This window comes from Mesoplodon densirostris, chromosome 9 (assembly GCF_025265405.1).
Source record: "Mesoplodon densirostris isolate mMesDen1 chromosome 9, mMesDen1 primary haplotype, whole genome shotgun sequence".
Lineage (NCBI taxonomy): Eukaryota > Metazoa > Chordata > Mammalia > Artiodactyla > Ziphiidae > Mesoplodon > Mesoplodon densirostris.
The window spans coordinates 18,922,364-18,946,810 of record NC_082669.1 but is presented as its reverse complement, the minus strand read 5'-3'; the positions used below and the strand labels follow the sequence as shown (position 1 = coordinate 18,946,810).

At 38.0% G+C, this 24,447-nt stretch overlaps 1 protein-coding gene across 1 annotated transcript in view; it reads left to right on the top strand.

Annotated features, from left to right (window-relative positions):
- Positions 1–24,447, top strand: part of COG5 (component of oligomeric golgi complex 5) — a 283,477-nt gene that overhangs the window by 239,975 nt on the left and 19,055 nt on the right. Inside the window, exons 15-18 of the mRNA XM_060108035.1 lie at positions 4,670–4,780; positions 6,239–6,301; positions 15,102–15,205; positions 18,939–19,176. Coding sequence (XP_059964018.1) covers positions 4,670–4,780; positions 6,239–6,301; positions 15,102–15,205; positions 18,939–19,176 — 516 coding nt within the window. The remainder of the gene's footprint in view (positions 1–4,669; positions 4,781–6,238; positions 6,302–15,101; positions 15,206–18,938; positions 19,177–24,447) is intronic.

Below are 24,447 nucleotides of genomic sequence, written 5' to 3'. Positions count from 1 at the left end.
GGGTGAAAACCAGTAACATTATGCTGAGTGAAAAAAGCTTTACATTCATATACCCAAAAAAACTTTATATAAAGATATAGAATAGATAAAACTAATCAGTGAGATGAAGTCAATGGTAACAAATATAGTGATGTCTTCAAGTTATTTTGAGATGCATCAAAAATATAAAATGGGGGCTTCCCTGGTGGCGCAGTGGTTGAGAATCCACCTGCCAATGCAGGGGACACGGGTTCGATCCCTGGTCTGGGAAGATCCCACATGCTGTGGAGCAGCTAAGCCCGTGCGCCACAACTACTTAGCCTGTGCTCTAGAGCCCATGAGCCACAACTACTAAGCCCATCTGCCACAACTACTGAAGCCCCCGTGCCTAGAGCCCAGGCTCCGCAACAGGAGAAGCCACTGCAATGAGAAGCTCGTGCCCCACAATGAAAAGTAGCCCCTGCTCACCACAACTAGAGAAAGCCCGTGCGCAGCAATGAAGACCCAACACAGCCAAAAATAAATAAAATAAATAAATAAATAAATAAAATAAAATGGATAGAGGGATGGATAACATAAGCAAGTGTTATAAAATGTTATTATAGAATCTAGGTGTTCAGTATATGGGTGTTCACTGTACAAGTCTTTAAGTGTTCATAATAAAATGTTAGAAAAAATAAATTGTGCCTTTTAGTGATTTTGAAAATATGTGTGAGCAAAAATAAAAAGTTTTTCCCAAGAAGAAGGCAGCAGGAGCTGGTAAAAGACTGAATAATATGTGAAGTACTGTCTTTGGAACTCGTTAATAATGTCTTTCCCTATTGTCTGTGAATGTAGCCCCACTTAAAAGCCAAGACTTGTCAAACCAGAAGAGTGGGGTTGAGTGGGAAGTGGGATGGAGGACCTTTCTGGAGTGATGTGGTTAACGTTACACAAGTAAAGCACTTTACCAAATCTCAATGAATTGTACACTAAATGTCTGCATTTCATCACATACAAATTTTACCTTAAAAGTTAAAAAAAAAAAAAGTAAATATTGAATTCCAGTTAATCAGACACATGCTTAACTGTTTTGGGGTTAAGTATACTGATGTCTAAAACTTATTTTGAAATGAATCAAAAATATAAAATGAGTTGAAGATAGGTGATAGGTATGTGATATAAAACAAATTGCAGAGTGTTCATTGTGAAGTCTAGGTTATCCGTATATGGGAATTCACTATATAGTTTTTATAACTTGACGGGGAAGAAGACAAGGAACTAAGTAAGAGTCCAGGGTGTTGAAGCAATCATCTCTATACATGTTGAATTGATTAAGAGTGTTTACAGGAGTAAGTAGCAGTGAGCACACCTAGGGCCCAGATCTTGGTCTCTAATACCACTTCCCACTAGAAGAGACCAGAACTTTTTGGAAACATGGCAGATGCCAGATAAAAGTATTGTTAACAATGTAAATTTATGAAGTCGATGACTGAACTGAGGTTTCATAAAAGAGTAGCGCTATGCTTAGGAACTATCCACTGAAATGGGACAAAGGGCCATAATGTATGTATGATTCAGAAAAAAAAATGTGCATATACGTGTGTGTGTGTGTGTGAAAGAGAAGGAAAGACTACCAATAATAAAGCAAATGAGATAAAATGTTAGCAATAGGTAAATCTGAGTAAAGCATAAATGGGTGTTCCTTGCACTATTTTTATTTTTGTAACATTTTGTAAGTTTGAAATTATTTTCCCCAAAAAGTTTATGACAGGAGTGGTGCTGGAGAGAAACAGGGTGATCCACTTAGCTGAGGTGTTGGACTGATTCTGTTCTGTGCTGTCAGGCCAAGATAAGCAGCATATTGTTTTTGTTTCCAATCTTCTAGTGTTATATTTTCACTTTGATGTTTAAATTTTGTTCTTTGGTTTTGGCACAGTGATATTTCATTTTTAGTTCTTTTATATTATCATTGTTTTGCTCCTGTAACTATAGTATTTTCTTCGTTGAACTTGGTAGATCTATTTAACTGAGCCATCTAATCTTAACCTTAGTTTTCGCTAGGCTCTCAAGGTATTCATTGATAACCCTTGTAGTGTGGGAATTTTTATTTCTATACTTTTTAAAAAACAGCTTTATTAAAATATAATTCACCTATTTCAAGTGTAGAAATCATTGTTTTTTAGTATATTCACAATCAACTTTAGAACATTTCATCACCCCAAAAAGAAACCTCCTACCCATTAGCAATCACTCCCCATCTACCCCTCTTCCAATTACTAATCTACTTTTTGTCTCTGTGGATTTGCTTATTCTGGATATTTCGTGTAAATGTAATCATTTAATATGTGGCCTTTTGTACATGGCTTCTTTTTATTTTCAAGGTACTTCCATGTTGTAGCATGTATCAGAACTGCATTCCTTTCTTTTTGCTGAGGAACATTCCATTGTATGGATATACTACATCTTATTTTTATTTATCCATCTGTCAGTTGGTTGACATTTGGGTTGTTTCAATTTTGAGGCTGTTATGCTATGGAATGCTTCTGTGAATAGTTGTATACATTTTTATTTCTTTTGTGTATATATCTAAGAGTCAAATTGCTGGGTGTATTTTCACTCTGTTTACCTTTGAGGAACTGCCAGGCTGTTTTCCAGAGCGTCTGCTCTGTTTTAAAATCCCACCAGCAATGCACAAGAGTTCCAGTTACTCTACATCATGGCCAACATTTGTTATTATCTGTCTTTTTTATTATAGCATCCTAATAGGTGTAAAATGGGCCTTTCTATACTTTTAAACCCTAAAACTATGATCAATTATTATCAATAAAATAACCTCCATCCTTTTCTAGCAGTGAGCCTGTCTCTTTATTAAATATGGAATACATAAAATAAGTGGAAATAAGATAGTATCAGAAAGGTTCTTTTCGCATTTCTTTGTTAGCACTTCAAAATTATTTGGATAGAATCTCAAGAGAAGAGAGATTGGATTTTTTAAAACTGTACAGCTAGAACTCATAGTTTTTAAATGCCTACTATAGACAGGTACATATTTAGCATCTAACCCCTGAGTCTACCATAACCATTGATGCCCCTGACCATTGCCACTCAAGTCTCCAAAGTGGCCTCAGGAGCTTTTCCCCACCCTCACCATAGCTCGGAGCCCATCATCTGCTGTCTTCTGGGAGCTCAGAGCTTCTATTAGTATTAGTTTACCACATTATACATTAAACTGGGCTATATGGGCTCATCTGAGGTCTAACCATTGATGGTTTTTTTTTTTTTTTTTTTGCGGTACGCGGGCCCCTCACTGTTGTGGCCTCTCCCGTTGCAGAGCACAGGCTCCGGACGCGCAGGCTCAGTGGCCATGGCTCACGGGCCCAGCTGCTCCGTGGCATGTGGGATCTTCCCAGACCGAGGCACGAACCCGACGTGTCCCCTGCATCGGCAGGCGGACTCTCAACCACTGCGCCACCAGGGAAGCCCTAACCATTGATTTTTAACATAGTTTCTACAGGAAAAATATGGCTTTTTTTTTTCAGCCTACTAACTTACAAATGACCATTTAGGACACAACCTGATTGTAATTTGGTAACTATCTGTCCATGAGGAAAGGCAAAATAAGTTGGAGTTATTTAACCTAATGTCAGAAAACTTTATGTTGACTTAAAGCCATCATCATGGATTATAACTTCAATGAAGGATTATTCTCTTTATTTTAATTGCAGTTTTTTATGTTTTTAAATTGTATTTTGTTGCCATAAGTAGGAATTGATAAAGTGGGAATTGAATTTAATTTTGAAAATTTATGTGTGTGTATCAAAGGAGAGTAGAAAGAAAAACAGTATTTCTCTCATATTTTATTTTTATCACTATAAAAAAGGGAAGATGCTCTTATTTTCACCTCTTCCCTAAAAGGCCAATTTTTCATGTTTGAGATGTGCATCCGTATATACAGTTACTTGCCTCATGTTTTATTTTCCTGATCAAGTTTAATTGACCTTTAAATAATAATTGTTATAGAGGATTGGATTAAAACCTGATTAATATGAGAATCGTTTATAGGTGGATTTTTTTCTTAAATGGAACTATAATAGTTTTAGATTAATTCGGTAAAAATTCCATGTCCTTTTCCCTAAAATGCATGCATTAGTACCACTCCTACTGATCATCCATACACGGTATAATCCTAAGCAACTTCCTTTTTAATCTATGGAAAAATGAGTGTAATACCCTCTTTTTACCACTCATTTCATTAGGCTATTATGATGGCTGTCAAATGTACGTAGGATGTAGGTTTACTTTTATTCCTTCCTCCCTCCCTCCCTTCTTTTTTCCTTCCTTCTCTGCTTTCTTTTTTTGGATGGCTTATTTCTCAGTTTTTTAATAGAAAAACTGTTGGCAGAAGGTATTCCCTAGAAATACTATGATGATGTATCAAAATAACAGCACATCCTGTGCTTTTAGGTCGCACTTGCCTCAGGAGTCTACCAGCTATGAAGTACTGATGAAGGATGTTCTTCCTGTGCAGACTAATTAGGCTTCCAGGTCCATGGCGTTAAATCTACAGAGGTACCTGGCTATGCCAAAAGTCCAAAGCTTGACCTGAATATTTCCAGTTAACATTTTCTTTTTCAGGGGACCATGAACTTCCCCCCAGTAAATATGAACTATCATTTTGGTAATTTCTTTTTGTGTTGAATTCTTGCAGCTCTCCACCCAAGGAGATGCAAGTCAGGTGATTGGACCTCTTACTGAGGGGCAGAGAAGAAATGTGGCAGTAGTGAATTCACTGTATAAGTTGCACCAATCGGTAACAAAGGTAACCTCTATTTTAATTAAGTTCTTTTGACTTAATTTCAAGTTCTTCTTTCTTCTTGCCTTAAATTTAGACAATAATGAATTATTATTTAATTTTTTGCAGAAGAATACAATGAAAATGTGATTGTAAAATAAGCTGAGGCATGGACTTTCTTGAAACAGTCTTTGATCCTGGCCTCTATTGTTTGTATGACTTTTTGTCTATATAGTTAGTTTAAAACACATGAACTGTAGATCCTCAAGGTTGCTTGGTATAGTTAAGTTTATTGAACAGATGATTTAAAGGTAAATTATTTGTGTTTTATACCCATTAAACCACATGATTTGGTATCATATGGGTGGTAGTAAATTATAGCAAATCTAGTAATAGTAAGAACTCGTAAGCCCTCTAACATGTCAGAAAGGTTCTACCTTTTACAAAAAAGTGGGGGAGGAGATGCATTAAAAACAGTGAACTCCTATGATATAATCATTGAAGACTATTTATGAGTAAAAAATATCTTTTTTGCTATTGATCTACTACTTCTTAAAAAAATGACTGAATTTTAACTTGTTTGCCTTTATATATTATGTCTAAGATGAACTGTAAACATAATTATTAGGAAAGCAACACTTTCATCCCCTTCTTTGATTCTTGAGTTGCTTGTGTTTGCTCTCTATTAATGATTTTCAAAATATTTGGTAAGTAGAGAGATAGTTAGAAGACCTGAAAAAGCCAAAGGTTAGATGATGTTCTTAAAACCTTGGCCTCTAAATATGAGCTTTTATATGCTAGCTTGTCTTTTAGAATAATTATGTGACAGTTTTTCATTTACTTAAATTTTTTAACAAGTGCTTTTATCAATTAGGGGTTTCCAAAATTTGTATTTTGCACACTAAACAAAATATATTTAAAGGGTTATTAACAGGTAAATCTCAGAAAAGTAAATAACAAAAGTAAATGAAAAGAATATATGATATATTTTCCATTTCCTTTAATTATTACTCCAAAGAACCACAAGCAATGCAAAGTTGTGTTTATTTAGCCTGATTTAAATGTCTTTATTGATCATTTCAGAATTTTCATAATGTTGGTATTGATTTGTAAAAAGGGAAACATTTGACACTTGTTAAAAATTATAGTCAGCCTACAAAGGGTGATTTTTTTTAAGAAATAAGTAAATATGGCTTTAAACTGACTTTTTCAAGTTAAAACTTTATAATTAAGGAAAGCTAGCTATTAGAATTTTTAATGTTTCAGTTATTTGAAGTAGATATTTGCTTTATACAGGAAAACATTTTTAAACCTATCCTAACTACAAAATACTAATGGACTTTTAAAATATGTATGAGATACTACTCTAAAGTAATGATAATATTTTATATGTGGCTTGTGGAAACAGTTTTATCATGTGATGATCAAAATTAGTATTTATAAAAATAAATAACTTAAGCAAAACTATAACTGGATTTGTTCTAGGTGGTTTCCAGTCAGAGCTCATTCCCACCAGCAGCTGAGCAAACTATAATTTCAGCCCTAAAGGTAAAAGAATGTAATTTAATCTTTGATTCTATAGATCAGAATGGGTTTTAGAGTTATTTGTTTGGATGAGTGGGAGATGTCACATTTTAAAAATAATTTAGAATCTTCTCCATATGCCAAAAGTAGCATGTTGATGATTATCCTAAAGAGAGAGGCTACATGTGTGTTTATATTTTTCTAGAATTTAAAAATAGACCCTGTTGGTGTCTACAGATTGTGTTGCACTTATGATAATTGTATCATAAGCAAGAGAAGCAAGAGAGTTATAAGTATTCACTGTGTCTTAGGGCAGTGCAGCCCAGTATTATCCCAGTAAAGCAGTGGTTCTCCACCAGGGCGATTTTTGTCGCCTATGGGACATTTCACAATATCTGGAAACTTTATTTTTTTTTTTGCGATACTCAGGCCTCTCACTGTTGTGGCCTCTCCCGTTGCGGAGCACAGGCTCCGGACGCGCAGGCTCAGCGACCATGTCTCACGGGCCCAGCCGCTCCATAGCATGTGGGATTCTCCCGGACCAGGGCACGAACCCGTGTCCCCTGCATCGGCAGGTGGACTCTCAACCACTGCACCACCAGGGAAGCCCTGGAAACACTTTTGATTGTCATGACCTGGAGTGGGGTGCTCCTGGCATCTAGTGCCAGGAATCCTGTCAAGCATCCTGCAGTGTACAAGCCAGCTCCCCACAGCACAGAATTATCAGGCCCCAAAATGTCAGTTATGCCAAGGCCTGGAAACTCTACTAAGGCCACATAGTAAATTAAAGACTCTGGAGCTCAACTGCCTGTGTATGAATCCCATCTCAGCTATTTAACTAGCTGTATGACCTCGGACAAGTTAATAAGTTTTCTCTTGCCTTAGTTTCTGCATCTATTGATATAAAATGGTACAGTATACCTACACAAAGGTAGTAAATGTCAACTATTAGATTAAATTTAGATCACTTGGGTAGAGTTAAGAGAGAGAAAGAGGGAAGGAGAAAGAGAGATGGTCTGCCACCAGTAAACTCCAAGGAGAAATATTTAGAGAGTAAAGAGGATACAGAGAAAGAACAATCATTGAGGAAGAAAATTGGGAGAGGACCGTGTCACAAGTCCTGAAGGAGAAGGGAAATTCCGAGGTCAGGTGCTGTCCATGGGTGACATGGATGGGGATTTAACAGGCTGCAAAACTTAAGGACACTAAATTCATATATGAGGTAGGAGGAGACAGTCTGTTTTCCTCCAACATAGAAAAAGTACGCTTGGATGTTTTCTCTGAATCCTTTTCTTTTTCCCAAAAATGTACTTAACTCATTATGATGAAGTAGTATTAGAGCTGCCATAATAAAAATAATTGTTTTTAGTAAGAGTTGTCCAGTTTATTGATAATCAAAAAATACTGTAAAATCGGACCAATAAGACAAACCAAAAGGTTTGTTTTATTCTTGCTTCCAGGCAGGGAATACATGTAGTTTTTTTTTTTTTTTCAATATAGTTACTCATTTGTCCTTGTCTTCTGGCCATAGCTGTCAAACAGTTTTTGATCACTACCCAAGATAAATAACATTTTACATTGTACCCCATACATACTGTATAAGCATTTATAAATATATACACATATATAATTGTATATATTTAGAATATGCATCTATACACGTGGTTTGAGAAAGTCCATTCTGGAGGTTAAGAGAGAGTTGCCTACACTTTGCTTGATGATAAAAGTCTCCTGGACAAGTCAAAAATAGAAGTTCTTCAGACACTGTAATTCAGTGTTGGGTAGACTTTCTGAATCTGTATTTTTAACTTACAATAAAGGTTATTCCTCATATTAGTCACTTTAGGCCGGGGGTTGAGGCCAGTGCAGGGGAAATTGCCCTCATCTTGAGCTGTGGCCTTCACTCTGAGGTTTGCTCACCAGGACTGGTGTCTGATGTTGCTGGGCGCCGCAGTTAGCTGAGGCTGTGCCAGTTTTGTCTTTGAGAACTGGGTAAGAAACGACTACCGGTCTGTTCACGGCCCTCCTGCAGTGACCCTGTCAATTAGAGACCGAATTTCTTATGTTAACAGACCTCAGTGAAACCGTTTTGGCCTTGCTTTTTAGCTAAATTTCATTAAAAATCTTTATGGCATAATAAGTGAAGAACAAACAGAATCCTCTGACTCAAAGAAAAAAAAGAGAAGCTTGAATTTTCATAAAATTGTAGGAAACTTAGTGCATTACTTTGAATTAGGATGTTACAATGGATAAGTGCAACCCAAGAACCAAAAATCTGTATGCTTTTATTATTTGACGGAAAAAATATTAAACATACTGTTGTTGTTGTTTTTTTTTTGCGGTACGCGGGCCTCTCACTCTTGTGGCCTCTCCCGTTGCGGAGCACAGGCTCTGGACGCGCAGGCTCTGGACGTGAAGGCCCAGCGGCCATGGCTCACGGGCCCAGCCGCTCTGCGGCATGTGGGATCTTCCCAGACCGGGGCACGAACCCGTGTCCCCTGCATCGGCAGGCAGACTCTCAACCAGTGCACCACCAGGGAAGCCCTAAACATACTTTTTTACTTACTAAAAAATATAGGTAGACACATAATAGTCTCCTCTACCTTGTTGAGATTTTATCCAAAATTAAATGTTACTTTAGGTTCAAAGTTCATCATCTCATATTACAAGCATTATCTCCTATGTCATGGATGACATAATTAATATTAATGATTATACATTTAGAGTCATTTCATTATAACCACCTCAGCTATAAGTAGCATTTAAACACCTTAGCCCAATAATTCTGATCCATTTGTTACTGAGATCATCTTGTGCAGATAGTATACTATGAAGTTTATATATGACAGTGCTCCCTTATTGTGTGGGTTTGATGTTCTATATATGGGAATATTCTGCATTGTTGAGGCTTCAGTATTTTTGTAATCTTTGCTGTTTTAGGCAAGCACTTCCCTGCTTTGTAAAGAGCTTATGAAATATAATCTAGTATCCTTTGTCAGTTTCCTGTGGTAGCTACTAACCCTCTACCTGTCCTTTACATGAAGGCATTCCCCACAATGCTCTCTTCTCGGTTTTATATTTTCCGTAAGTGGGAAACCTCACCCAGCTGTAAAGTTCTCTGTGTACACCATCATATCATAATACAGATAGAGGCAATTTTATTTCTTCCTTTCTGGTCTTGATGCCTGTTTTCCATGCCTTGTTTCACCTGCTAGGCTAGGACCTCCAGTACTGTGTTGCCTAGAGCAGGTGAGAGTGGACTTGTCTACTTGTTCCTGACCTGGGGGGAAAGCACTCAGTGTTTACTACTTAAAGGAGGATATTTTAAACAAGTTCTTTACTATTCCTAGTTTACTGAGACTTTTTAAAATTGTAAATGGTGCTGTTTCATCAAATAGCTTTTTCTGTATAAAATGATCATACAGTTTTACCTCTTTATTCTGTTAATAAAATACAGGAATTTATTTTCAGATATCAAACCAACCTTGATCATGATGTATTAGCCTTTTTATGTATTCTTGGATTTGATTTACTTAATTTTTGTTAAAGTGGTCATAAGGATATTGGTATATAGTTTTCTCTTTTGTAATTCTTTGTCTGGTTTTGGAAGTGTTTCCTCCTTTTCTATTTTCTGAAAGAATTTGTGTAGAATTTGTATTGTTTTCTCCTTAAATGCTTAGTAGAATTCACCAGTGAAGCCATCTGGGCCTGTAGTTTTTTTGTAAGATGTTTATAACTACAAATTTAATTTGTTTAATAGATGCAGGACTATTCAGGTTATCTTTTTTCTGGAGTGAGCTGTGATACTTTGTGACTTAAGGTATTTGTTCCTCTAAGTTATCTAATTTGTCAGAATAATGTACATAATATTCTCTTAACTGTCCATTTAATGTCTATAGGACCTATAGTGATAACTTCTTCATTTTTTATACTGATAATTTGTGTTCTCTTACCTTTTTTTTCTTTATCAGTCTAGCTGTGGGTTTATCAATTTCATTGCTCTTTTCAGAGAATCAACTTTTGGCTTTATTAATTTTCCCTACTGTTTGTCTTTCTATTTCACTGATTGCTGCTTTTGTCATTTTTTACTTCTTATTTTGGATTTTCTTTGCCTTTTTTTTTGTTTGTTTTTTTGAGACCTTATACCATTGGTTTTTAGACCCCCGCCCCCCAAAAAATTTAAGTTGTAAATTTCCCTCTAACTTTGTTATGTTGCGCTTTTATCTTCATTCAGTTTGAAATATTTTCTATTTCCTTTGTGATTTCTTCTTTGATTCATGGTTTCTTCTTTTAATTTTTTGTGGTATTTCTAGATATCTTATTGTTTTCTTTTTTAATCACTTTTTTATTGAAGTATAGTTGATTTACAATGTTGTGATACTAATTTCTAATTTAATTCTCTTACCATCAGAAAACATATTCTGTATGATTTCAGTCCTTTTAAATTTATTGAGTATTACGGCCTAGCATGTGGTCTGTCTTGATGAATGAACCATGTGTGCTTGACAAAAACATGTAATCTTCAGTTATTTGGTATCATTCTGTAAATATCAGTTAAGGTGTAGTGATGTGTTCAGATTTTATATGATATGCCTCTACTGCTATTTTATGTAGTTCTATCAATTGCTGAAAGATGGGAGTTAGAATTTTCTATGATTGTGAACTTGCTTATATCTCCTTTTCATTCTGTTGATTCTTGACTCCTCCGTTTTGAAGGTCTATTACTAGTTGTGTTGAAGCTCTGTTATATAAGTATTTATCATTTTTATGCCTTCTGATGAACACCCTTTGTCATTATGACATATCCTTTAGCTTTAATACTTATTGTCATGCATTGTTTTATCTGATATTAATTTAACTACTCTATCTTCTACTGTCCATTTACTTTCAACTCCTCTGTGTCTTTATTTTTTTCAATACATCTCTTGAAGACAGTATACAGTGGGTCTTGCCTTTTTTCTGTTCTGATAATCTCTGCCTTTTAATTGGAGTGTTTACTCCATTAACATAGTATATTATCAATAAGGTTTTATTTAGGTATATAGTTTTATTATTTGTCCCCTCTGTTTTATTTCCTCTTTTCCACCTTTTCTGCCACCTTTTGGATTATTTGATGATTAATTATTTTTCAAAATTTCATTTTAATTTATTGCTTAGATTTTCACCTATACCTCTTCCTCATTTTCTTCTTAGTTCTTCTGTGGATATATGCATCCTCAACTTTCCACAGTCTTTCAGAGTTAATATTGTACCGTGTCACCTAAACTATAGAAACTCTGCATTTACTGAAGTACATGTACATCTCATTGCACGTAGTGTGATTTTTTTAGTTTAACGTTTCCATTTTGGTTCTCCTTTACATTTTCAGTCACTCTGCTGAGATTTCCTATTACTTTATTTAGTATGGGCATTTTTTTCTCTGTCTCACTGAGGTTCTTGCCTGATAATTGTAGAGTCTGGATCATTTCACAGTTGGCAGCTATTGATTGTCTTTCCCTTTAGAATTGACGACATCTCCTAGCTTTTTGTATGTAGTCATTTTAATATATCCTAGACAATGTGAGCGTTGTGTTGTATAGACTCAGTATTTTTACATATTCCTCCTAAAAATGTTGACCATTGCTTTAGCAGTTAATTAGCTTGTTTAGACTCAAATTGTGCACTGTCAAACCTGCAGTTGGCTGTGTCTCAGGTCTCAGTATAGTTCTTTAAGCCTTAGTTGCAAGCCATTTGTAGTTTGCCTTGCACATGCATGGTCAAGTCAGCTGAAGACTAGTGCTGAATTCACACATAGAAAAATAGGCTTTCTTCTTCTCTGGCTCTCTCCTTTCTGAGGTTCCCCTCTCACTCTCCAGCAGCCCTGGTTGAACCAGGCCTCCTTCCCCTTGTTCCTTTGGCCTGAAAGACTGCAGGTTTGGTTTGGTTTGGTTTGGTTTTTCTCTCAGAGTTTTAGCCACCCAGCCTTGCTACTACCATGACGATAGTCACTCTCAGAGCAGAATCACAAAAAAGGGAAAACTCAGTCTCTTCTGGTTGCTATATATTTACACACCCCACTAAAACGAATTGCATTTTTCCATCTCCAGAAGCCTCAGTAGGTTTTTTTGTTTTGTTTTTGGTATTTTTCCATGATTATTTGTAGGACGATCTGTAGTTCGGTACTCACTCCTTCATACTAGCACAGAAAACTTGCCCTTCCTTCTTGAAATCTCCTATTTATTTTCACTGTAATCCAGGATCTCTTCTTACTTCTCTGCCCAGTGGCAACGTATTGATGTAACCAAAAGCTCATTGGAGTCAAATGCACCTAGAAAATCCCAGCTCTTCCACTTGATGGCTTTGGACACCTCCTTAACTTGACTTTAGTTTCCCTATCTACAAATTACTTTAGGTTCCACATCTGTAAGTTAGAGATTTTTGTAATTCTTAGAGGAAGGAATAATTGAGTTTTCAGTGGGATGATTACTTGCGAAGCCCATAGTACAGTATCCAGCGTGTGACCTATACTGAATACAAGCTATTACCCCTCTTAATCTGTCAAAGGTTCCTCTTCTGGATGACCTTAAAATGGCATTTGGCCTTTTTCTACAAATCATCCTCTGGGATCTCATTGACTCTTTTGGCTTCATCTCCTCTCTTAGAAGCTAAAGACAACCATATCTAGTCAAACCTTGCCAGAAACTACAGCTGTAAAGATCTCAGCACCTACTGGATAGCCCATGTGGATTTCCCTGTACGTCCTTCAAACTCGTGTCCAAAACTGAACTCATTATTTTCTCCCTCCGTCCCTAAATCAGCCAGCTGCTTCTGCATTTACACATTCAGTTGATAATGCCACCAAGTCATTAAAGAAGAAAAAATCTGAGTGTACCCTTCAGTCTTTACAGTCCGTACTTCTCACATCTGGTTCCCAAGTCCTCTGTTGCCTTTCCCAGCGTCTCCACCCTGACTCCTCATCTCTGTCCCTGCTGCCTCTGATTTGGTCCAGGCACTCACCTCTTTTCATCTGTACTCCTACTGTATCCTCCCGACTTTGGTCTAATGTATGTACTCTGCTGTCCAGCATGATTTTTCCCCAATTCAAAGCTTTAACCATGTTTTTTTTTTCATTGCTTAAAACCCATTGTTGGTTTCCTAGTCCCTCAGGATCTATTCCCATCTCCTTAGCAGCCTACGCAGAGTACATCTACTCTCTGTCTCTCCTCCACATAGGCAGCCACCTCATACTCTGTGTTGAACACCTGCAGTTCCCCAAATGCGTCAACTTCCCCAGGCTCCTGTGCCTTTGACATACGGCCCCCACCAGCCTCCCACCCTCCCCCAACACACACACTTGGTTCTTAACCCATTTTGATCTTTGAAATTCAGTTCACGCAACACCGTTTGTGTTTTAAATCCTTTCAGTATAAGTTGGGTGTCTCTCCCATGTCCCCGTAGCACTCTGTAGAGTACTGATATCACTACAACTTGTTACCTTTTGTCACTAGATTGTGAGCTCCCTGAGGGCAAACTGTAAGTGCATACACACACACACACTCTTTCTCTCTTTTTCTGTTTGTTTGTTTTCGTCCTTTATTTCAGTAAAGAGAGCCAAGGGATTGAGGGGAGAGGGCTTAGAGAGAAAATGCGGAGCGCATGTCTCTCAATCCCGTATACATGTTTATTTTTATCAGAGATTAAGGGCTGGAGATGACGTTTAGGAATTTAATGAATAAGGGTCCTGTTTAACCTTTTCTCACTGATTTCAGTCATTTGTATGAGCCAGAGTCATCCATCTTCATTGTATGTAATCATGACTGAAGCACATATAATATACTTAAAATTTAGATTTTGAATGTTTACTGAGGCCCAGTCATATTTTCACACTAAAAACTTATAACTAAGGCCTAGAGTCTTATATAACCTAATTGATAATTATACCTCACAGGAGAACAGTTTCTCAACCTTAGCACTATTGATGTTTTAGGCTGAGTAGTTCTCTGTCGTGGGGGACTGTCTTGTGCGCTGCAGGCTGTTTAGCAGCGTCTCTGTGCTCTGTCCACTAGATGCTAGTAACTGCGCACCCTTACCCCACCCTGGTCGTGCCAATCAGAAGTGTCTTGAAACATTGCCAGATGTCCTCTGGGGAGCAAAATTGCCCCCAGTTGAGACTCACTGCTGTAGAACTCTAAATAGAAATCTAATCCATGAAAAGGCTAACTGTTCTGCCCTCTAAGAATCACCGATATATTTATTATATTCAGTCTGGTCAAAAGCATATGATGTTGTTCCAATTTTGAAGAATTACTTTTGGTCTTGCCTCAGTCTTTTCAGAAACTTTAAAAAATGTGTTCCGCAAGAGGGAGGGGATATGGGGGATATATGTATACGTATAGCTGATTCACTTTGTTATACAGCAGAAACTAACACAACGTTGTAAAGCAACTATACTCCAGTAAAGATGTTAAAAAATATATATAAAGAATAAATGAATGGAAATTAGGAAAAAAAAAGTGTGTTCATGTGATCTTTGCTTCATAAGTGGCACTACCCCTCTCTTCTTCTTTCTCCAGGGGTTCATTTGAGCATTAAACTTTTTGAAAATATGAGAAAAGTGGTGGAGTTGAAATTTTTCAGTGCCATGTTCCACATATTTTAAGCTTGAAAACTCATTACTGACAGCAGTTAGGAGAAGAGCAGACTTCTGCTGGGTATTAGAGTTAAACTGTATATAGTTCGAATTTGATATAATGTGAAAACTTTTAGTCAAAACGCTTCTCATATTTCAGATTCTGTGTTAGATCTATTTAAAGTTTGCCTCTCCTTAATTTAATCTTCTTTTCAGGCGGTCCATGTTCTTATGGGAAATGCTGTGCAACCCTTGCTGACTTCCGTGGGAGATGCTATAGAGGCCATCATCATCACTATGCATCAAGAAGATTTTTCTGGGTAATGACCTCCAGCCAAAGTGTTCACTAACCTTCAGTACCTTTGTTTTTCATGCCCACCTCCACCTCTACTCCCTAAGTCTCTACCAGTCTAGAACCGTGTTCCTCTTGTGATGGGGTTGGCCTCCGTCCTTATCCTACTTGATTCATTGAGCACCATTAGCAGATTAAATTTTTTCAGTTCTTCTTGTCATCATTTCTCTCCTGTCATTGAAACATAGAACCATTAACATCTGCAAGACTCACCTTGGCACTTCAGGACATTTGGTACTATCTCCTCTTTGCAATTATATCTTTTTCCTTACTTCTCACAAATAAGCTGTACTTGAGCCTCTGGCATTGGCACGGTATTCCTTGTATAAAATGTCCTGCCTCTGTCACTCTGCTAGTCCGATTCCTGCTCTGGATTTGAGGGCGAGGTCCTGCCCAACCCCCTGCAAAGATGATTTTCCTTTGTCAGAGTCTTGTGGCAGTCTAATCTGGTCATGTCACTCCTAGCCATAAGCAATTTGGTATTATTCCACAGCTCTTTCATATGTATACTGCTTATCCATATCATGTGTGTCTTGAGAATAAGAATCATAGTTCCTAGCTTAGTGTTTACTGAAATCTATTTAAGTAAAGTAAAATGGTTTTGACTTAGTGTATTAGAAAACTGTGGAGGATTTGAAATAGTTATTTGCACATGCTTAGTGTGATTTTTTTAAAAAAACTTAACCATACTCTAGAGCTAAATATTCATATATTAGTGTAGATATGTTTTTTATTCCTAGTGCATAGTTAGTTACTATTTTTTAACTGCTCTATTTCTTTATGTTCATGTCGTTTAATAGTGTATCTACTTTATTAAATTTCTAGCCACTAGTCTAGCTGTTCGTAGAAAAATTATGTGATTGTTACACTGTCTTTTAATTTTTCAAATCATTTATTATTTCATTTACAAAGTATCGTTTGAAAGGTGAAAAGGTCAGTCTCTATTTTTAATAATGGTATGAAGCACAGAAGGGTAAAGTGGGTTCTACACAAAAATGCTATAGTATTTGGAGACAGGAATATAAAACTGCTGATTACCAGTATTTGGGAGGAAAGGAATTTTGTTCAGAAATGATCTGAAATGTCCCAGTTAGACCAATCATCAATGCCTCTGAAAAGGAAGCAAAACTGGAGTAATTTTTGAAGGCTTGTTCTAATAAGAGTGGTCAGGTGCTTACTTGAGTAATTGTACTGATGAGCCACAGCTGGTGCCTGCAGATAACACATTAGACATTAAAAGTTGGTTTCCCAAGTAGATATGTTTTTATTAGTTTGCTTAAATACTAGTGAGCCAGATTGGTTCTTTAACTGATAGGTTGCCACAGGTATGCAGCATTATTTTAAGACGTATAACATTGTCCTCAATTTTTTTCCCCAACTGGCCATTAATGGCTCCATTTCAGCTCACTCTCTCTGTACAGCAGACATATGAGGTTCCACTGAAAGTTATTTTCCATACATGGCCGTACAGGAGTGTGGAGCATTCATGGCAAGAATTTTCCCACTTTCTAGAACCTTGTTATTAGTAATTCTGTCACGCCATTTCATATATGTATGGCTTATATGAAATATAAGGTGACATTGGATGAAACTATTCAGCAAGTGGAATCACTTTTATAGTAGGGCCATCTTCCGGGATCACACTTGGAAAAATAATAATGACTACCTGCCCCTCCAAGCCCTTCACACCTACTCATGGTAAAAGGAATAAATCAGGTTTACCTTCTAGGCCAACCTTATTTGTAGTATGATGACAGAATCCCCTGCTAATTAAAAAGTAATCCTCAACACAGTTTCCTGGTATTTTAAATGTATTTAGTGGGACCTGTGTGTGTCTTTCCAAATTAGATAAAGCTTAAATTGTAAATGTCTGACATAGTACATTGATTGAAATTCTGTTATTTAATGTAAAATGACTCGTGTCTGATATCAGCTTTGAATGGGAGAGGGAAGTCAGTAACAGGAGGAGGACCCTAGATCCTTGAAGTAGTGGATGAGCACCTCTGAGGAGGGGAGAACACACACTGACCCGCAGAACGACTGGTGCCACTTCTCAGGCATGTGTTTGTTCAGTCCTTCTGCCGTCTGCCTCTGTATGCGGGCTCTCGTGACGTTTCTGCTCACTTTATCAGTTGAGAACCTCTTACTAAAAGGTTTGACGTAACTGGGAAAGCTGAGCTTTAGCGATTGTCAAGCAAGGTTTCTATTCTAGTCAATTTAAGTCAGACTTCTAATCCATGCTGAGAATTGATAATACATATTTCAGAATTTTTCTAATAGATCATTTTATTTTGCTTACATGGACACATGCTTACGGAACCTGGTTTAGTATATCATGTTCTAATCCTCAGGGAAATGATATCACCTAACCAGATTAGAATTCTTGAAACAGTCCTCCAGAGTAGTACCAAGATAATGACAGTGCTTTTTGATAAAGCACAAGATTAGAAAGAGATGGGTTCCTTTTTTTTTCTTCTTTTTAACTTAGCTTTTGGGGCTGACAAAACCTGAATAAAGATAGGCCATGATGGTCTGAATCTGGCAAAACCAAACCCCACGTGAAGATTGCCATCTCTTACTAAGGCTGTCCCTGTACTCTGTACCAAGCAGCATTCCACCCTATGATATTGCAAACAGCAGTGTTCCACCATGCCCCCTCAATGGCCTGGCCATAGTTAGGACATTCTTTCTTACACCTGAACAAAGTCTCTTCCTGCCGGAACACAGCATGCTTTCTCTATTTCTATCTGCTCTCTGGATGTGGAAGACCTTTGGTTAGCATCCCATTTATAATAACCATTGCTGTATTTTAAAATAATTAAATTTACCTCATTCTCCTGCTCTAGGCATTTGAATCATATCTGTTTTTCTTCCCTAGACCATTGCCAATTTCTCTGCATCATTCTCAGAATATGATTTATTTTTTTGAAAAAAGATTCAGCATTATATAGCCAGTGATCTCACTGGCTTGCTAATTAATATCAGGTGATTTCTAATTTTGGCATAACTCTTCTTTCCTATAAATATTGCACATTCTTTTCATATATTCTTTAAAGAGCAATTATAAACACTTATAAATTATAAATAGTATTTCATGGAGCATCAGCTGGCATCATCTGTTGATCCAAATTAAAGCCTTTCCAAACATCATCTGGGAGGAGAAAATTGCATACCATGTGTATTGTTACATAACCAGTTCCACAGTCAGAATTCTACCATTGGACTGATTGGATTAAATAGCACAAGAGCAGAGATATCTTTGCCAAGAATCTGTTTGGGGAAGGCAGCATTTTCTGTTGCCACCAAGTGTAAAATCCTATTTCAGTATCTAATACTGATTTATTCACTAACCAGGCAAACCACGTGAGTGGATGGAGAGTCGTAAAGCTGGAAGAGACCTTGAGAGGTCAGAGTGCATAAGGCACTTCTGCGAATCATCCAAGACAGATGGTTGTCTGTTTCATTTTTAATAGTCTTTTGGTAACTGGATTCCAAGATTCTTTCAGTCATCTTCCTAGCATCCTAAAACAGTCTTTAGAATATAATCTAAACATTGTTTTATGCTCTTTAACTTTTAGCAAAAATAATGCCTTTCCTACCTTTAAAGTAAAAAATTGCTTAGGACTGAAATAGCAGGCAGAGGGGGAGACCAATATCAAATAGTGCCTTTTAGTGTACTGGCTGATTTTTTTCTTTTGCAGATCATTACCCAGTTCAGGAAAGCCTGATGTTCCCTGTTCTCTCTACATGAAGGAGCTTCAAGGTTTTATTGCCAGAGTTATGAGTGACTACTTTAAACACTTTGAATGCTTGGATTTTGTCTTTGACAACACTGAAGCTATTGCCCAAAGAGCCATTGAACTTTTTATCCGAAATGCCAGTCTCATAAGACCTCTTGGTGAAGGTGGGAAAATGCGTCTTGCTGCTGATTTTGCACAGGTAAGTTGATGCATAGCTACAAAGGGGAAAATGTTTCAGCCTCAGTATTATCCATTAAATAAAAGACCATCTATGGTCTTCAGTTTTTTAACTGAAGAAAGTTTTTAACATGAAAAAAGTAAATCTAAACCTAATTGGTAAAAACGGAAAGAATTTAAAGATACTTTCCTACCAGCTTTTTTTACTGTCTTTAACAAAAGGATCATCAGTCATCTTTGATATTTCAAGGTTAAGCTAAGTAGTGTGTCCCACAGTAGAGCAGCATTTCCCATTTTTACATAACATGGGGCTTTCTCACTGTTTTATTATCCCACCAGGTCAGTACTGATAAGAATAATTGATTAACCTTGTTGGGAAATAATACAGACAATGAAATTTATCCTTCAAACAGTAGAAAGGGGCTGTCTGTTGTCATGTAAAGAGAAAGATCTCTGACACATGCATGGTCCTCCAGGGCGGTGTTCTAATTCATTTAGAAGCACAGAGGACCAGGTGAATTATTTGATCCCTCTCTGTTAAATAAGAGTACCTTTCTTGTGCATGGCCACCTTGAAGTCATTCCACGCTATCTGATGTGAATGAGGTAGAGGCACATTAAAATAGCAGAACCATAATCAGCTCTTACAGAAAGGTTTTTTCCTTTGTCCTTTAGACAGACTTTTTAAAAGCCTTATAAATATAGTATCAGAGGCAGAGAAAAAACACCTCATACATCCACTTTCATTAAAAAAAGATTCAGAAACAATTCGTGTTTACATAGCACGTCAAAGGTGAACTTATTTTTAAGCCTTTGAAAGCAGTTAGTTAGCTTTACTAGTCTAAATAGTTATTCGAATGGATTATTCCTAGCGGTGTGCCAGATCCTTCCTGTTTATAAAGACAGACAAATTGTAATGTCCCTCTTTATTCCTGTGTGTATCTGGGAGCAAGTCTTGGTTCATTATTCCTACTCCGAGGAAAGGATGTGGCGGGCTGCTTGTACCATGCGGTGGTTGTAGACACGCCCTCATACCTGACAGTTACAATAAGGAACAGGTACATATCATAATGTTTCAAGAGCCAGGCTCTTTGCATATTAACTGGTCTCGAATTAGTCATTTTCATCTCCAAATGATATGCCTGAGACCAGTAGGTCAGAGCCAAGAGCCTTCCTTTGTGAAATATGCCTTTAGTAACCTCAGCATGAAAATGGAGAGTAAATGCTACCATTCGCGTGGCTCCTTTTACCCTTCCCGTTTTTATCAGCTTAATTCTCAGGCACCTGTACGTCTGTTGTTACAGGTAAATTCTGTATAATGTCATACTTGTCCCTGTCCGGGATTACAGGCTGCTTATCAAAGTGAAAACACCGTGAGGTACCAAGACCTGCTCTTCCTTGTTAAAAACACTGTGAGCTGAACTCAAATGGGGGTCTGTTCTTCTTTCCCCCTTTCCTCCTTCATTTTCTTTTTCTTTTCCTGTCCTCTCCTTTCCCTGGGCTCCCTCCCCCACCCGTTTATTTGCATTCTGCTCCAGCTGGTTCTTGAGTCACTTTCCTGGAGGCAGTACTTCAGGTCCAATTAGAGGGGCAGCCAAGCAGGAGATGGCCCGAATGGGAGTGCTGTGGGAAGAAGGCCTTTTGTTTCTGTTTTTATTTTAATGCTGTGGGACCTTGTGAGTTTTGAAAGCTGGAGAGCATTGTCCTGTGACCCTTGCTACCACAGCTGGTACCTGTTCAAAATGCGTAGCATCCAGGGGCAGGGTTGAGCTCCCACCTTCCTTAAAACTGCACATTCAGAATTTTATTTGGCATTCCTTCTTTCTGAAGCCATGTTGCCTATAAACCAGGCCTCTCCCCAGGTCCCTTCCGTTAAGAGAAATGAAACCCATCCATCATTATTACTAACGGATGCTCCCGCGCAGCCTCCGTTTCCCGTTTCTTACTCGGGTGTTCAGAGTTTACTTCCCAGGCTGGCAGTGACCCTGGTTGCCGCAGCCCCCGTGGGGCTGATTCCTTGGTTCACTTCGGGATAGTGTCCCCGTTTCAGAGCCTCGTGCCACTCACTCTGCGGCTGCTTCCCTGGCCCTGTGGGTCGTGGGTGCAGGAGAGACAGGTGCCAGCACTTCTGAAGTCAGTCATGGTTGTGACCAGTAGCTTTGGCAAGTATTATCCAGCTGTTTTATCGTCCCCCCCTATTTTAAAAACATTAAAGTGAATTGAGGGCTTTTGTTTCATGTGATGTGGTTTCTTCCCACAACTGCAGTTATGCGGCATTGTCCCTCGGGTTTCATACTTGGTTGCATTTTTCTGGGGTGAATCAAAACCCTGAGATGGCATTGCCCTGACTTTTATATTCATGACGGGCATCACCTGGCTGCCTCATTACTGAAAGTTCTACCGATCTGTATTCAAAATTAAACAAAGCCATTGAGGCCATTGGAATCAAGACCACACAAATCCTCTGTGGGTTTGAAAAGAGTTCTTGTGATAAAAGTGCCTGCTTTTCTGGCATAAATAACAGAAAGAGAAAGAGCTCAGAAGATTCCAGTAGGGTAGGTTTGGGGATACTGATTATTTGGCATGAAGTCCAGTTGCAAAGACAGATAATGATATGTTTTAAAGACTTCTGTAGGAATCCTAACTTCTCCCCACTGGCGTCGTGGCACAGGTGAGAGAGTATGTATTTGCAGGGAGCCATCTGGGGGGGCTCACGATGAGGGAGGTGCCCAGCACATACCTCCTAGGAATCAGGTCACGGGCATGAGGCGCTTTCCTCCTGGTAATTAATTCCCTACTGTGACCACATGGTCTCTGTGTTTACACTAATCACACAGCACTTCTAAAGCACTAAGCTGGTCCAAGGCCACTGGGGTTCTGCTGATTCAGAATCTCTCTGGGGACTTGTCCATACTGCCCTCTGAACCACACATTCCCCTCTGCCCCTCAGCTGTGTTTCTTTCCTGAGGGAAAGGATGGCTTTTGACATTGGCATTAAATCATTTGCTCAGTGGCACTCTGAGCAGTTTCTCTTTCTTTCTGGCGCCCTTTAAATACTATACATTTATATCTGTTTTGCTTTTTGCCTGCAAATATAAATTCAGGGAAGAACCCCAGATAATCAAGATTCTAATTCCTATTGCCTTTTCTCCTGAACAGTATCAGGGCAGGAATGCCCTGGGAGTATCCATAGATGCCCTGTGGTTAACCAAATGTCTGCGGTGGGCACGGAGCAGCTCTGTAATTAGTTCACCACGCCTGCAGCTGACTGTTCGTTCCCTCCAAACAGCAGAGCTGGAGAGAGACAGTTGCTGATGCCATTTTTGTATCCACAGCTAATTGCAGAGTCACCTCCTCTAAAAGGAACATTCCTGCCCTTCAGAAACATGGCCTTTATTGTGTAATGGAACTCTGGCAGAAGAAGATGTTTTTTAGTACCCTAGAGGTCCTTGATGGATGAAAAATTTATTTTGAACATTTAACGTTTTGAAATTGTCCTATGGCATAGAAATCTGCAGGCATCATAGGTGACCCAGCCATTCGAGGTCATATTCTCTCATACCGTAATTTTTTCCTAGCCACTTATTTGTTTTAACATTCAGTCTTGCTCAAGTGCCAAGGCAAAGGTAGTTTGGTTTAATCTTTGAAAATGATGAAGCCCACTAGGGTAACTGAAAAAAAAATTGACAAAAACATTTCATGAAAAATACTTCACATGATTTCAGTGTGTAAGAAACCATTATATGCACACATGCACAGACACACACACAGTCATAGGTACATGATACCATATTTGTACTTTACGCTGACTATAAAATAAATGCCACATCCTGTAGGAAACCAGAAACTCCCATTGAGTGAATAAACAGGTCCCAAGGAACACTGGGTTGAGGCCGCTCTCTTTTGCATTGTTGGCAAGAGTCTGACTTTTCTTCCTCAGATTTCTCTTTTTATTTACTTATTCTTTTGTATTTTAGAGAGCTTGCTAATCATGTGAGGTTGGTTTCCCTCTAGAGCCTACAGGGTATATACTGTGTCTTCTGTATGCTAGGAGAGAAATTCACCAGTCACGACTCACCCTTGAGACGATCTGAAGAAAGAAAACTGCCCTGCAATTCTCTCCGACACTCAGTTCATACATTTGATTTCACACTTGTCATTTCTCTTAATAGTAATCAGTATGCGTGTATGTGTGTCTATGTATACACACACATACCTCTCTTAAAATTTAGATGAATAAAAATTATATTGTTTAAATAAATATATATCCCCTTCTTTGATAAATTTGAGAGAGCTCCTCAGAGGCAAGACCATCTAATTCATCTTCTTATCCCCATGTCTAGCTTGGTGCCTGGAGTCAAAAATGTTTCTCAAATGAGTGAGTGATTAGGTCTCCATGGTCTTCCAATGTCAAGGAGATTTGAACAGTTTTTCAGAAAGATGGCCAGCAAGACAGAAACCCCATTTTTCTTTCATATGTTTTTCCTGAAGAAAGATGTTGATTTTACCAGGGAGCAGCCTTTTCCCAGTCATTTTCTAAATTATTCTTTACCAGGGTCCTGTTTATAGCGAGTATAGAGAGATGGTTTATCGTCTGGGTACCACATATGCAAAAATTTTGCATGTGCGCTTGGTGGATAAAGAACAGGTAGCCTAAAACTTAATTAATGACAAAATTTCCAGTCGAAGGAGGAAAATAAAGAGAAGTGAAAGTAGTAGTTGCTAAATTCTTCAGTCAGGAAACAAATTAATTCACTAACATTTAAAAGGGGGAAGTTTTTAAAATACTGATAATAAGTGCTGACATTTAACAAGCACTTACTACATGCCGTGCACATAGTGCTTTGTGAAATTATCTATTTTACTTGCATAATTTTACGGTAGGCATTACCTTCATTCGACAGATGAGGAAGTTGGGACGTAAAGAGGTTAAGTCCAGGGCCACACAACTAGTCGTTGTAGAGCAGAAATTCTGACACAAATGCGCTGCCTCCAGAGTCAGTGCTTTTAACCCCCTGAGCCAGCCTGGTGAAAAGGGACATCATTTATGTTCATGTACAAAGGCTTGTGATGTCCGCTTAAAGTATAGCCACACAGGCAGGCTTGAAAACCTTCCTTTTTCTGATTTTTCAGTGGAGAAAAACAATCTAAACTTTCTCCTCTTACATAACAAAAGATGCTTTTCTCTTCTTGAAGGAAGTATGCCTCTTTAGTAAATAAATGCAGAAGTTATCTAAGCTCTTGCCTTTTAATAAATTTGACTTTCAAAACCTGCCTCACAGTGAAGATAAAAT